Source organism: Gadus morhua, chromosome 18 (assembly GCF_902167405.1).
Source record: "Gadus morhua chromosome 18, gadMor3.0, whole genome shotgun sequence".
Lineage (NCBI taxonomy): Eukaryota > Metazoa > Chordata > Actinopteri > Gadiformes > Gadidae > Gadus > Gadus morhua.
In genome coordinates, this window is record NC_044065.1 from 6,129,757 (window position 1) to 6,143,814 (window position 14,058).

General features: G+C 49.3%; 1 protein-coding gene across 1 annotated transcript; it reads right to left on the reverse strand.

Annotated features, from left to right (window-relative positions):
* Positions 1-5,826: 5,826 nt before the first annotated feature.
* fdxr (ferredoxin reductase) lies at positions 5,827-13,813 on the reverse strand. The gene is made up of 12 exons (XM_030339429.1): positions 13,409-13,813; positions 13,211-13,314; positions 12,260-12,355; positions 11,484-11,606; positions 11,254-11,367; positions 10,917-11,018; positions 10,366-10,473; positions 9,830-9,914; positions 8,313-8,512; positions 7,360-7,531; positions 6,661-6,834; positions 5,827-6,135 (listed from the first exon to the last, which is right to left on the reverse strand). Exons 1-12 carry the CDS (start codon positions 13,494-13,496, stop codon positions 6,005-6,007), a joined length of 1,497 nt encoding a protein of 498 aa, XP_030195289.1. The 5' UTR covers positions 13,497-13,813; the 3' UTR covers positions 5,827-6,004.
* Between the last annotated feature and the right edge of the window lie 245 nt (positions 13,814-14,058).

The following is a 14,058-nucleotide window of genomic DNA, read 5'->3' on the forward strand; positions in this document are numbered from 1 at the left end:
CCCTGGCCTCTAACAACGGGACTCAAGCCTCTGACCCCCTGGCCTCTAACAACGGGACTCAAGCCTCTGACCCCCTGGCTTCTAACGGGACTCAAGGCTCTGACCCCCTGGCCTCTAACGTGACTCAAGCCTCTGACCCCCTGGCCTCTAACGTGACTCAAGCCTCTGACCCCCTGGCCTCTAACAACATGACTCAAGCCTCTGACCCCCTGTCCTCTAACGGGACTCAAGCCTCAGACCCTTTGGCCTCTAACGGGACTCGGGCCTCTGACCCTTTGGCCTCTAGTGTGACTCAAGCCTCTGACCACCTGGCCTCTAACGTGACTCAAGCCTCTGACCCCCTGGGCTCTAACGTGACTCAAGCCTCTGACCCTTTGGCCTCTAGCAACGTGACTCAAGCCTCTGAACCCCTGGCCTCTAACAACGTGACCGAAGCCTCTGACCCTTTGGCCTCCAACGGGACTCAAGCCTCTGACCCTTTGGCCTCCAACGGGACTCAAGCCTCTGACCCTTTGGCCTCCAACGGGACTCAAGCCTCTGACCCTTTGGCCTCCAACGGGACTCAAGCCTCTGACCCCCTGGCTTCTAACGTGACTCAAGCCTCTGACCCCCTGGCTTCTAACGTGACTCAAGCCTCTGACCCCCTGGCTTCTAACGTGACTCAAGCCTCTGATCCCCTGGCTTCTAACGTGACTCAAGCCTCTGATCCCCTGGCTTCTAACGGGACTCAAGCCTCTGACCCTTTGTCGTCTAACAACGTGACCCAAGCCTCTGACCCTTTGCCGTCTAACAACGTGACTCAAGCCTCTGACCCCCTGGCCTCTAACAACGTGACTCAAGCCTCTGACCCCTTGGCCTCTAACAACGTGACTCAAGCCTCTGACCCTCTTGCCTCTAACGGGACTCAAGCCTCTGACCCTCTTGCCCCTAACGGGACTCAAGCCTCTGACCCTTTGGCCTCTAACAATGTGACTCAAGCCTCTGACCCTTTGGCCTCCAACGTGACTCAAGCCTCTGACCCCCTGGCTTCTAACGTGACTCAAGCCTCTGACCCCTTGGCCTCTAACAACGTGACTCAAGCCTCTGACCCCTTGGCCTCTAACAACGTGACTCAAGCCTCTGACCCCTTGGCCTCTAACAACGCGACTCAAGCCTCTGACCCCTTGGCCTCTAACAACGTGACTCAAGCCTCTGACCCTTTGGCTTCCAACGGGACTCAAGCCTCTGACCCCCTGTCTAACAATGTGACTCAAGCCTCTGACCCCTTGGCCTCTAACAACGGGACTCAAGCCTCTGACCCCCTGTCCTCTAACGGGACTCAAGCCTCTGACCCCTTGGCCTCTAACAACGTGACTCAAGCCTCTGACCCCTTGGCCTCTAACAACGTGACTCAAGCCTCTGACCCCTTGGCCTCTAACAACGTGACTCAAGCCTCTGACCCTTTGGCTTCCAACGGGACTCAAGCCTCTGACCCCCTGTCTAACAATGTGACTCAAGCCTCTGACCCCTTGGCCTCTAACAACGGGACTCAAGCCTCTGACCCCCTGTCCTCTAACGGGACTCAAGCCTCTGACCCCTTGGCCTCTAACAACGTGACTCAAGCCTCTGACCCCTTGGCCTCTAACAACGTGACTCAAGCCTCTGACCCCCTGGCCTCTAACAACGTCACCCAAGCCTCTGACCCCCTGGCCTCTGACAACATGACTCAAGCCTCTGACCCCCTGGCCTCTAACAACGGGACTCAAGCCTCTGACCCCCTGGCCTCTAACGTGACTCAAGCCTCTGACCCCCTGGCCTCTAACGTGACTCAAGCCTCTGACCCCTTGGCCTCTAACAACGTGACTCAAGCCTCTGACCCCTTGGCCTCTAACAACGGGACTCAAGCCTCTGACCCTTTGGCTTCCAACGGGACTCAAGCCTCTGACCCCCTGTCTAACAATGTGACTCAAGCCTCTGACCCCTTGGCCTCTAACAACGGGACTCAAGCCTCTGACCCCCTGTCCTCTAACGGGACTCAAGCCTCTGACCCCTTGGCCTCTAACAACGTGACTCAAGCCTCTGACCCCTTGGCCTCTAACAACGTGACTCAAGCCTCTGACCCCTTGGCCTCTAACAACGTGACTCAAGCCTCTGACCCTTTGGCTTCCAACGGGACTCAAGCCTCTGACCCCCTGTCTAACAATGTGACTCAAGCCTCTGACCCCTTGGCCTCTAACAATGGGACTCAAGCCTCTGACCCCCTGTCCTCTAACGGGACTCAAGCCTCTGACCCCTTGGCCTCTAACAACGTGACTCAAGCCTCTGACCCCTTGGCCTCTAACAACGTGACTCAAGCCTCTGACCCCCTGGCCTCTAACAACGTCACCCAAGCCTCTGACCCCCTGGCCTCTAACTTGACTCAAGCCTCTGACCCCCTGGCCTCTAACGTGACTCAAGCCTCTGACCCTTTGGCCTCTAACAACGTGACTCAAGCCTCTGACCCTTTGGCCTCTAACAACGTGACTCAAGCCTCTGACCCCCTGGCCTCTAACAACGTGACCGAAGCCTCTGACCCTTTGGCCTCCAACGGGACTCAAGCCTCTGACCCTTTGGCCTCCAACGGGACTCAAGCCTCTGACCCTTTGGCCTCCAACGGGACTCAAGCCTCTGACCCTTTGGCCTCCAACGTGACTCAAGCCTCTGACCCCCTGGCTTCTAACGTGACTCAAGCCTCTGACCCCCTGGCTTCTAACGTGACTCAAGCCTCTGATCCCCTGGCTTCTAACGTGACTCAAGCCTCTGATCCCCTGGCTTCTAACGGGACTCAAGCCTCTGACCCTTTGTCGTCTAACAACGTGACCCAAGCCTCTGACCCTTTGCCGTCTAACAACGTGACTCAAGCCTCTGACCCCCTGGCCTCTAACAACGTGACTCAAGCCTCTGACCCCTTGGCCTCAAACAACGTGACTCAAGCCTCTGACCCTCTTGCCCCTAACGGGACTCAAGCCTCTGACCCTTTAGCCTCTAATGTGACTCAAGCCTCTGACCCTTTGGCCTCTAACAATGTGACTCAAGCCTCTGACCCTTTGGCCTCCAACGTGACTCAAGCCTCTGACCCCCTGGCTTCTAACGTGACTCAAGCCTCTGACCCCTTGGCCTCTAACAACGTGACTCAAGCCTCTGACCCCTTGGCCTCTAACAACGTGACTCAAGCCTCTGACCCCTTGGCCTCTAACAACGTGACTCAAGCCTCTGACCCTTTGGCTTCCAACGGGACTCAAGCCTCTGACCCTTTTGCCTCTAACAACGTGACACAAGCCTCTGACCCCCTGGCTTCTAACGTGACTCAAGCCTCTGACCCCCTGTCCTCTAACGAGACTCAAGCCTCTGACCCCCTGGCCTCTAACAACGTGACCCAAGCCTCTGACCCCCTGGCCTCTAACAACGTGACTCAAGCCTCTGACCCCCTGGCCTCTAACAACGGGACTCAAGCCTCTGACCCTTTGGCGTCTAACAATGTGACTCAAGCCTCTGACCCTTTGGCCTCTCACAATTTCACTCAAGCCTCTGACCCCCTGGCCTCTAACAACTTGACTCAAGCCTCTGACCCCCTGGCCTCTAACAACGGGACTCAAGCCTCTGACCCCCTGGCCTCTAACAACGTGACTCAAGCCTCTGACCCCCTGGCCTCTAACAACGTGACTCAAGCCTCTGACCCCCTGTCCTCTAACGTGACTCAAGCCTCTGACCCCCTGTCCTCTAACGTGACTCAAGCCTCTGACCCCCTGGCCTCTAACAACGTGACTCAAGCCTCTGACCCTTTGGCCTCCAACGTGACTCAAGCCTCTGACCCCCTGGCTTCTAACGTGACTCAAGCCTCTGACCCCCTGGCCTCTAACAACTTGACTCAAGCCTCTGACCCCCTGGCCTCTAACAACGTGACTCAAGCCTCTGACCCCCTGGCCTCTAACGGGACTCAAGCCTCTGACCCTTTTTCCTCTAACGGGACTCAAGCCTCTGACCCCCTGGCCTCTATCAACGTGACTCAAGCCTCTGACAACCACAAACTGGCCTCCGACATCTCTGAGAAGCTTGCTTCCAGTCAAAGCAACAACTCCATGATGCCCATTCATCTCAATCGAAGTGAGGGAAATGGAAGCCATTCATAATAAAGAGATGTGCACAATATTTTGTGCACTATTTTAGTCGCTAACAATCTTTTGTTTCAGATGTTTCACAAACATCGCTAAGCAAAGGTTGCAGGAAACACTATAAGGCCATTGGACTACAATTGCTTAAGGCGATCTCAAATTACAAGGATGTTAAAGAAGGTGAGATGGTTCAAATTGCTTTGACTATTATTAATATGCAAATTCTGTTTCATGGACGGATGTTTTCACTTCTTTAAACCCATCAGTAAGCCGAGAGTCGGATCAGGTGAACGCTGAGGCATCATCAGGAACTGACCCCAAAGCAGTCGGGGCTGCTTTGGATGCCAACGATTTAGCCGCTCTGAATAATATTTTAACTGGACAACAGCATAATGGACAAGAAACTGACTATAACGAATGTATGCCTTGATAATAAAAACTTTTAATTGATACTGTACAATGTTTTTATTTGAGGGGTGGTTTGTAAATCTGGACCAAGCAATCTGTACTTGATGCACTTATTTCCCATTTGACTGGTTGTGTAGGCAGAACCTGGGAGTTGTGACTTGGGACAAGCTCCTTCACTGCCTCTTAAGTCCCATCTTAAAACTCACCTTTACTCTGGCTTTTAACTCCAGGTAGCGTGTTAATGTTATGTAGTTGTGTTATGTGGGCAGTGGATTTTATTTATTGGGTTCTATTTGGGTATCTTTTATGCTATTGAGCCTCTCCTTTTGTGCTTCTGTGGTGTTTTTTAGTGCTATCTTGTTGTACAGCAGTTTTAAATGGTATGTAAAGTGGATTGGATAAAGGCAGCGCTGTAATCTTTAGTAATGGCATTTGTGTGGGGGGGAACTACTTGACAAATGTGATTTGTACTATTGTATGCTTAAATTGAAGAATTCCCTGTAATGAAATGGAAACATTCTAGCTCCTGCCATGGCTAAACTTGCCTTGGTTTTAAGCCTGCACTTGGGCGCAAAACAAAATTTGAATCCTCGAATTTTCTCTACATGAGAAATCCGCGACCAAGCAACGGGACCTCTGGAAACGGGACGTTGCAGCGCCTGGCATGTTGGCTCTTTTCTTTCTCGTTTGTGTACATGGGGAACGGAGGATTTTGCTAAGGAAAAAATTACTCAAACTCACCCCTGGTGGTATGTCACCTTTTCAGTTAGTGTTTACCTGAAGGAATGGGTTTTAGAGCACATTTCAAACCATATTCTTTTGCATATCCTCTACTGGCCATATTTTTTTGAAGGATCCTAGTTTGGTCATTTTTTGTTCAGCATAATCTTCCATTTGAGTGTATAGCTGTATGGTTTGGTCAGAGTACCTTCATGTGAATAAATCCTGTTAAACATGAAAAACATTAAATTAAAATTGGATTTTATTATTTAAACAGAATCGACAAGTACAATTGTGAGGGTGGGAGGATATATCCATTAACATTAAACTGTCCACTGGTGTTCTTCTTCCTGCAGACATGAAGGAGCCGGTGTTTGAGTTTGTGCGACCCCCCGTGTACCACCCGCCGCAGGTCAAGTTCCCCCACAGGCAGCCGCTCTGCTACCTGGATCGCTACCGTGAGGGCAAGGAGCACACCTACGGCATCTACTGAGCCCCACAGCCACACACATCAGGAGCTACCGCTGGACGACATGTTAATATAATAAATTGTTTTTTTTTGTATTGACCGTCTTATTTTGGTCTGCATTACAACACAGTCCATGGTTTCATGCCATCATATTCTTGTGGTAAACTGTGTTGAATCTCCATTGCGATGGTTCTCCACAGTCACATGTATTCATGTAGGTAGCAGCCTTTATTCATGTTTTGAAAGAGTCTTCAGAAATAGAAGGTAACTTTGGGGTTTAGGTCCGGGCGGTCTTCAGCATCTCCTCTACGTCCAGAAGCTTCTCCCGGGGTTTCCCCTGGGCCGCGCCCCTCCTCCTCTCCTCCTGGTTGATCTTCTCCCAGTCCGAGAAGGACACCGGCTTCACGCCTGCAACCAATCACACAGGAGAGATTAGATCATGTGACCTGGAGGTTCAAGCCCGCCATCTTGATGCGTGTTGACCAACACTTCCAGAATAACCAAGCGACACATTATTGGTGTGAACTGTGAAAAGGCACGAGATGTTCAAGTGTGTGAGACACTGCCATAATACATGTACTCCTCAATTCAACTTAATTAGATATTCCATTAAACCTTTTTGATCAAAGGTTCCCGAACCCAACTATCAAAGAAATTAGCCAAACGATTCCTAATGACAAAGCAGAGCTTTATGACAGCGGTGCAATAGTAAGGGCGAAAACGGGTGCAGCTCATCAAGTTAATTAGGGATCTGCAAATGACTGGGCTCATTAACTGCATGAGGAACCCATGATAGCGGCTTTTGTTTCTATGTTAAAACGACAAACCCCATTGCTAACTTCAATTTTTAAAGAGTGAAATAGGATTATTTATTTAGCAAGTGAGGATTCTCTCACCCCTGCATTACACCAGATACTAGACGGAGAGCAGTACCTCTCTTGTCCAGCAGGGGGCCGATCCCCGTGGATCCAGGCTTGGCAGAGGTCGCGTCCAGGCAGCCAGAGGTGAGGTCCTCCACGACGCTGTGTGCTGTGTCGAAGCTGTTGTTCATGGTGGTGGCGATGACCCCGACGGGGCCAGTCTTCAGCCAGCCACTGCAATAAAGACCTGGGGGGACAGTAACTAAACATATCAATCCAAAATCTCAATTATATAGGAGATGTCAGACATGGGGGGAAAGCCATGTGCTCCACAACAAAGAAGAGAAAAAAGAAAAAATACATAAAGGATAAAATACAATACACAAATGTATATAAATACATAAAACATTTGCTTTTTAAATCTATGCCTTTAACATAATAACAAGACAGCAGCCTGACAACATCTGCAAGAGAGGTTAAAGATCTAATGTTACCCAAAGCTATGCTAAAAAGGCGTGTCCTAGGAGCCTTTTTAGAACTCTGCACTGTGTGTTTCCTCCTTAAGCTATGGGGAGGGCTGCCCAAAGCTTAAGGATGTGAATGTAAGGAGCGGCCTCCTTAAACAAACTAGTTTGTACGATGCATGGACCAACATTTCTGAACTACAACAGACCTATAGATACATGCATGTCTCTGCAGGACACCTCCCCATGTGATTGCTGTAAAACGTAGATATAAGCATGTATCTGCAGGTCCCCCCCTCCATGAGTACCTGCAGCCTGTTGGACTCGGCCCAGGCTGTTTGGGACGATGGCCTTGCGGGGGTCAAAGGGCACGGCGGGGTCAATGGGGAGGCTCTTGTAGCCGATGCTGGTGATGACCAGACCGCAGTCCATGGTCTCCACCTCGCCCGTGGGCACGGCCACGGAGCCGTCCCCCGTACCCTGATCACACACATAAGTATAAACACCCCATCCAGGGCCACTGTCTCAAACAAACCCTTTAATCCTCTGTGTCTTCACTTAATGTCACTATTCAAGGAGCAAATAGAGCTCATGAGATTGAGCTAGCAGTCATCCCCTGACATGGGGGTGGAGAAGAATATGAATATTCACACTTATATAATAATGTTAATAATAATAATGTCCCTTTCATTCAGATTCTAAAAGCTGTGTGTGGAGTCACTGGATTCAGAAACACATCCTGAGAAGTTTGTTGAAATGGTTCGCTGTAAAGGAACTAAAGGCTTCTGTGTCAGAGGTTAAGCATAGGGGTGGGAATTGGCAAAAATGTGACAATTCGATAGCGATATTTGGGCCACAAATCAATATTATTTATTCTTAACATATTGCGATACAGCTTGCATTACAATTCGCTTCTGCAATGTATTGCGATTCAGTAGGCTATCGCCTCAGTGACATTCTTAGCTCTTTCTGAGTTTGTAGGAAACTATTATTTTTGTTTGATCCAGGGAGCGTTCATTTGGGGGTATGACAACAACTTTGGGTCGTTACACCTCCTCAGGGGCCGCTAACTCTATATGGTACCTTGTGAGATGGGTTCTTAAGTTGTCTTAGTCCCACAGTACTAAAAAAAAGAAAAAAAAAAAAAAGACTGCAATACTTTATCAATAGAATTGCGTGCGCAAAATATCGCGATACTGAACAGAATACATTTTCCCCCACCACTAGTTAAGCAGCCCAAGGGGAGCGAGTGTGTGCTCACCTCCAGGCGGTTCACGGCCAACCGGATCCCGGCCACACGGGCGCCGTCAGGGCCGGCCAGGACCTCCAGGGGGCTGCGGAGGAAGCGGAGCCCCCAGGAGCGCGACGCCGCCTGCCGCCTCTGTCGCTCCTTCTCCGCTGGGGGGTCCACGGCCGTCTTCAGCATCAGCTCCGTCAGACGCTTCCGCGGCCGCGGGATCACTGCCGGGGGGGGGGGGGGGGGGGGGGGGGGGGGCGACGCAGAGCTCAGACCGTGCAGGGCTCTCAAGTTTTGAACAGGGTTCACGGGGAGATTTTGGCGGCGACGGCGGCGGCAGTGGTGGGGGTTTGATTTGGGTGGGGACAGGCGTCTGAACTGTACGGGAAACCCAATTGATTCCCACCTGTTCCACTGGCGGCGCATTTGGTGGGCGTTATCCTGGAAATTTCTCTGCGTTTGAGCGTGTGAACGGGTTGAAGTGCGTGTGTCTCACGCCCAATGCGTGAGCCTTGAGAGCTCTGCAGACGTATCCGTACTCAGTGATGTGCAGATGATGTACATACCAGGAGTGTTCAATTTGATTTACAGTGACGCGACGTGACGCCAATCCGATCCCACACTCGTTCCTCCACTCGTTCCCTCACAACCACCTGACGTCCATTTAATAATCTATTTCATTTGAGGCAGCGGCTGCCGACTTGTTGTTTCTTCTGCGGAAAATGATTTGACAATCATTTGTTAGCTTTTACTTTGCTCCCTTAATTTCAACGAAGGCAGCCAAAGTACGAATGCGTCGCATCACTCAAGAGCCGCTGGTAGATCACCAATGGATACTTAGGTGTGTAATAGAGCTCAGCTATTCTTAGAAAGGAGATTATTCGTTTTTCCATAAATCCAACTTTAGCCCACCCCTATGGTTAAAAAAGCTTGTTAAATTGAAATCATACTAGTGGTATACTATAGTGGTATGTTCTAATCCCACTGACTACTCCCTTATAATGGTCCGAGAGGAGATTAGGATTAGGGGAGGAGGATCTCTAGCTTCTCCCAGTTAATTAAGAACTTTGACAGGCTCAAGGCTCCAAGGCCTCTGGTACACAAACACTCTGGCCAGAAACGCACGTCAGAAGGTCGCACCATTGGCCTTGTCCCGGGGAATCTCGCATGTGGACATTCACCTGTAAAATGTGCTTGAAGAGCCCTGCATTTAAACAGGACCTACATACGCCCATTCAGACATCCCTAGCCGCCCACCTCGGCTGGAGACTCCATGCTGCACTCCTAGGATCAGCGAATGTTAGACAAACCAAACTACCAAGTCCACCCACTGAGACTAAATCAGCAACAGTATGAATACCGTTGTAATGTCCAGAGCTTTTCTTCAAAAATGGGATGGGCAGTATTTATTAAACACTTGTGGTGTAGTTTAACGAATAGTGTTGGTTTAATAAGAAAGCAGGCCAATGGGCTAGCAGAATAGGAGAATGATGTCCTGCTATGAGAGAAGTTAGTGGAGGGGTTAGAGGGACGGCCTGTACCTTTAAGAGCCTCGGCCATGCCCTCAAACTCTGAGGCGACCATCTCAGGTTTGGTGTCTGGCAGGTTCACCATCTCCCTCAGCTCCTTAGAATTTTAAAAGAACACAATTAAGTAACAGTACAAGGATTTAGCACCAAGATCAGACATGGACACTATCAAGTGTTTGTGTTCGATTTGTGTTTGTTGGAAAAGCAAACGTAAAAAATTACTTAGCATTGTGTAGCATCTTATCCTAGCTATCTCTGTTGTACACAGGGAATTGGTTAACCTAGCGATTGTTAGTGCTTGGCACTGGGTTCTATGAATATCCTTGGTGTAATGACAGCGATATATTGGTGTTTCTCTTTCTTCTGACAAATGCGTCAAAAAAAAAAAAAAGTCGCTTTGGATAACAGCTTCTGCTAAACTCCCTGAATGTAGGGAGTTTAGCAGAATGATTAGAATTTCACTTAATTACGTTTGACACAGGTTGTTTATACTTGTCCTTGCAGTGACGAGTGACCTAGTGCAGGTTTAGGGAGATGTGTGGGGGCACCTTGATAGTGCCGGCTATCTGCAGGGGTCCCCTCCGGCCCACAATTAGCACCCTGCGGACCTGGCTCTGGGCCAGGGCGTCCAGGGACCTCTGGGTGATGTCCGTCTTCTGCAGGGCACACGGCACGACAACGGTAAAGGTGCTGGAGATAAGATGGCTAATAGTCCTGGATCAGTTTGGACCAATCAGAGCAATTCTTCCCTTATTGGATCTGGAAATCCATCTAACAAGTCAATCAGAGGTGCAGGGTGTGTTGATGGATCTTTGAGACTCTAGAATCTTAAAAACAGCACCAATACCCACCCACTCACTAAGGAAAAGTAAGCGCAGGTTAGGCAAGTGCCAAGAACCAGCCATCGTCCACACACACATCCACAGCAAACTATTTTTATATAAATGACTACGTCTCCTGCTTTCATTGAGTTTTAACTGACTCAAGAATAGATTCTATATCTTGCCCGGCTTTAGAGGGGATAGGGGCTCCTACCTTCAGCTCGGGGACAGCAGTAATCTGGCTCTAGAGGGGAGAGGATGGGGATAGGGGCTCCTACCTTCAGCTCGTCGATGGGGGACAGCAGTATTCTGGCCACGTCCAACGCCACGTTACCCTGGCCCAGGATCACCGCCGTCTCACAGTCCAGGCCGGGGTTCAACTGGACCAGGGAGAGAAGATCACAGATTGTATACGGGCTGTATTTAAATAGCACTGTTCTAACCTGCAGTCTCTCAAAGCGCTTGACAACAAGTGCCTTACATTCACCCATTCATATGCACATATTCATACATGCATTCATAAAGCAACAACGCTGTCAAAGGGAACAGACTGCTAGTAGTAAGGGTTACGCACCTTACTTATGTAAGGGATCTAACTAGCAACTAGCTGGTTACCTCTCTGTTGCTAGGCAACCCGTTGTACCAGCCCACAAAGTCCTTGGCAGGATAGACGCCCTCCAGGTCCTCGCCTGGCACCCCCATGCTCCGGTTCCCCTCGGCGCCATAGCTCTGCACGCACACGCACACGCACACGCACACACACACACAGTAGAGTGATGGTTTTCTTATGGCTTTCTATTGAACAACAAACATAGTGTCATCATCATTATTAAAGTGGTCCTCACCAGCACGACGGCGTGGTAGGCCTCCCTCAGCTCCTCCACGCTCACGTCCGTCCCCACGTTCACGTTGCCGTAGTAACAGCATCGCGCATGATGGGCCGTCTGCGTGAACGTGCTGATGACGTTCTGGCGGGGAAGCGACGACAAAACCACGTCAAAGTTCTGGCCTTGCAGTGGCAAAATAACGGAATGTGGATGCTTTAATACGAATACTTAAAGTTGCAGTGTGTAGGATTTAGTGCCATCTAGGGGTGAGGTCGCAGAATGCAACCGACTGAACTCCCTCTCCTCTCTCGTTCCAAGGTGGAGTTACGATGGCCTGTACTTCCAAAAGGATGTCATTGTCTGCGACAGCTTCGAGTAGTGTCATGTGATGAGGTTCCTACTTATTTAGTCTGCAAGAGTCAGTGCTTACAAATAAGATAGCGATTATGATTCTTTTTTATGAAAAAAGTCTCCTTTCTAGAACCGCCCTGGTTTCCTCTAGAAACATGACGGTGCAACATTGCGAGCACCTCCACTCTAAGGGGAAAAAACATAAAAATGTTCGGCAAAGTCCAACATGATTCTACACACTACAATCACCTTTAATACAGAATGTACCAAATCTTATATCAGTCCATGCAGGAGGGATTTTTGTCCAAGTATCCACTGGATGTGTGTGTGTGTGTGTGTGTGTGTGTGTGTGTGTGTGTGTGTGTGTGTGTGTGTGTGTGTGTGTGTGTGTGTGTGTGTGTGTGTGTGTGTGTGTGTGTGTGTGTGTGCACAAGGACACAGACCTTGACTTCTGGGTGGTCTGGCGCTACGCCAAACCTCACCAGGCCGAAGGGGACAGGAAGTCGCTCGTAAATGTCCACCTGCACATCCTGGCAGGCCTGGGAGAGGTCAAAGGGCAAACGTATTCAGTAAGCTAACGTTTAAATCGGTCCACTTTCCTTAACTTATTTTGCTGCATCTCCTACTCAGCACCTCCTGTGTCCATCAACTCGAACATAGTGTCCTTTATTCAAGATAAGAACATGACCACAAAAGTTTGGGGTCATCCAGACAATTTCATGTTTTCCATGAAAACTCACTTTCATTCTACAGTTTTCAGCTGTGCTAACATAATCGCACAAGGACTTTTTAATCGTCAATTAGCCTTTTAACACAGTTAGCTAAACAATGTCATGGTGGTTGTTGGAAATGGGCCTCTGTACTCCTATGTAGATATTCCATAAAAAATCCGCCGTTTCCAAAACGTTGCCTTTCTTTAAAAAATAAGGACATTTCCAAGTGACCCCAAACTTTTGAATGGTAGTGTACGCATAACATGCAGTCCCTCATAACCTCCATCAGGTATCCTGCCTGTCCTGTGAGGTGAAGCATAGTAAGGGCTGAGCATGTGATCACTGCCTCAAGGCTACAGGATGCCAACTAGCGATGTAAAATCTGCCTGGGCATGCTTGCTTTTATACATCTGTCCTATGTCAGCAAATATGTAACCCATTGTCCTGTATGCCACTGACACTTTATACAGCACCTGATGCCGCAACGTATAGTTTGAGAGAGAAAGCAGTCTTGGGTTGTCCTTACATTATAAAGAGTGTACAACAAGGCACACTCTCATAGATGTAAGGGGTGCAAGTTTACTTTGCTTCACAGAAACGCAAACAAAGAAAATATAATAATACACAGCACTAATAAAATAGTAAGTTATTAGTTAAATCCATTTAGTGGATAGTACTTGCCTTCAGCAGGTGCTGAGCTGTATAAAAGCCTGCAGGACCACCTCCAACAACACAAACCTTCTGGTGGGCGGCTGAAGATGCAGATCTGGTGATCACTCTGACATCTGAGAAGGACCAACAAGAAGGTCTGGTTAGGGAAGATATGAATGGGAAGATTGGTGAGGTGAAGGTACCTCTATCAAGATAACTGTGTCTTACGGCCATTAAACCGGTTGATCCGTCTTCCAGAAGTCCAAAGTAGATTCAGAGCTGCTGCCTTGCTCAACAGGACCTGAGGGGTACTCATCTTCTTCAGGGAAACAGCATGGACTTTTTCCCGTTGCTGTTGTCTCCTCCCTCACTCTCTCTCTCTGTGGGATCGCTTCAGCTCCCTGCTGTCCGACTGTCAGCCGGGGTCACTGGGAGGGGAGCTCTGATCCCGGCTCTTCTCAGCTCTGATCCCGCAGAGGAAACGTAAAATATAAAGGCACTATTTCACACTCTATTTTCGTATATAGTTTAATTGATTCATTTGTTTACACAACGATTGAAATGTGACAGGCGGTGTTACGGCGATGATCGTCCGTGTATCAACGAAGTCCTAGTTCCGCCTTCATGACGTTCCGTCTCCAGTCGTACCTCCTTCCACCCAAGCCTCCTCCCCCAAATCCACCCCTCCACCTCAGATCGACTCCTCCTCCACTCCACTCCTCCTCAGTAGAATAAAATCATCCTAAAACTGAGACCCCCACATCAACTCATCCACCTCAAATAGAGTTTATGCAATCCTATGATCATTTAAATGAGACAATGTATTTTGTCACTCCGCTCTCTCTCACTCTGCCTCTCAAACACACACACGTAAATTT

Excerpts from the sequence above, each read along its gene's own strand:
- fdxr (XM_030339429.1), bottom strand. The coding sequence starts at position 13,496 with ATGAGTACCCCTCAGGTCCTGTTGAGCAAGGCAGCAGCTCTGAATCTA. Across the intron at positions 12,356-13,210 it reads CAGCTCAGCACCTGCTGAAG|GCCTGCCAGGATGTGCAGGT; the intron begins GCAAGTACTATC and ends GACCTCTCCCAG. Across the intron at positions 8,513-9,829 it reads CATGGCCGAGGCTCTTAAAG|TGATCCCGCGGCCGCGGAAG; the intron begins GTACAGGCCGTC and ends CCCCCCCGGCAG.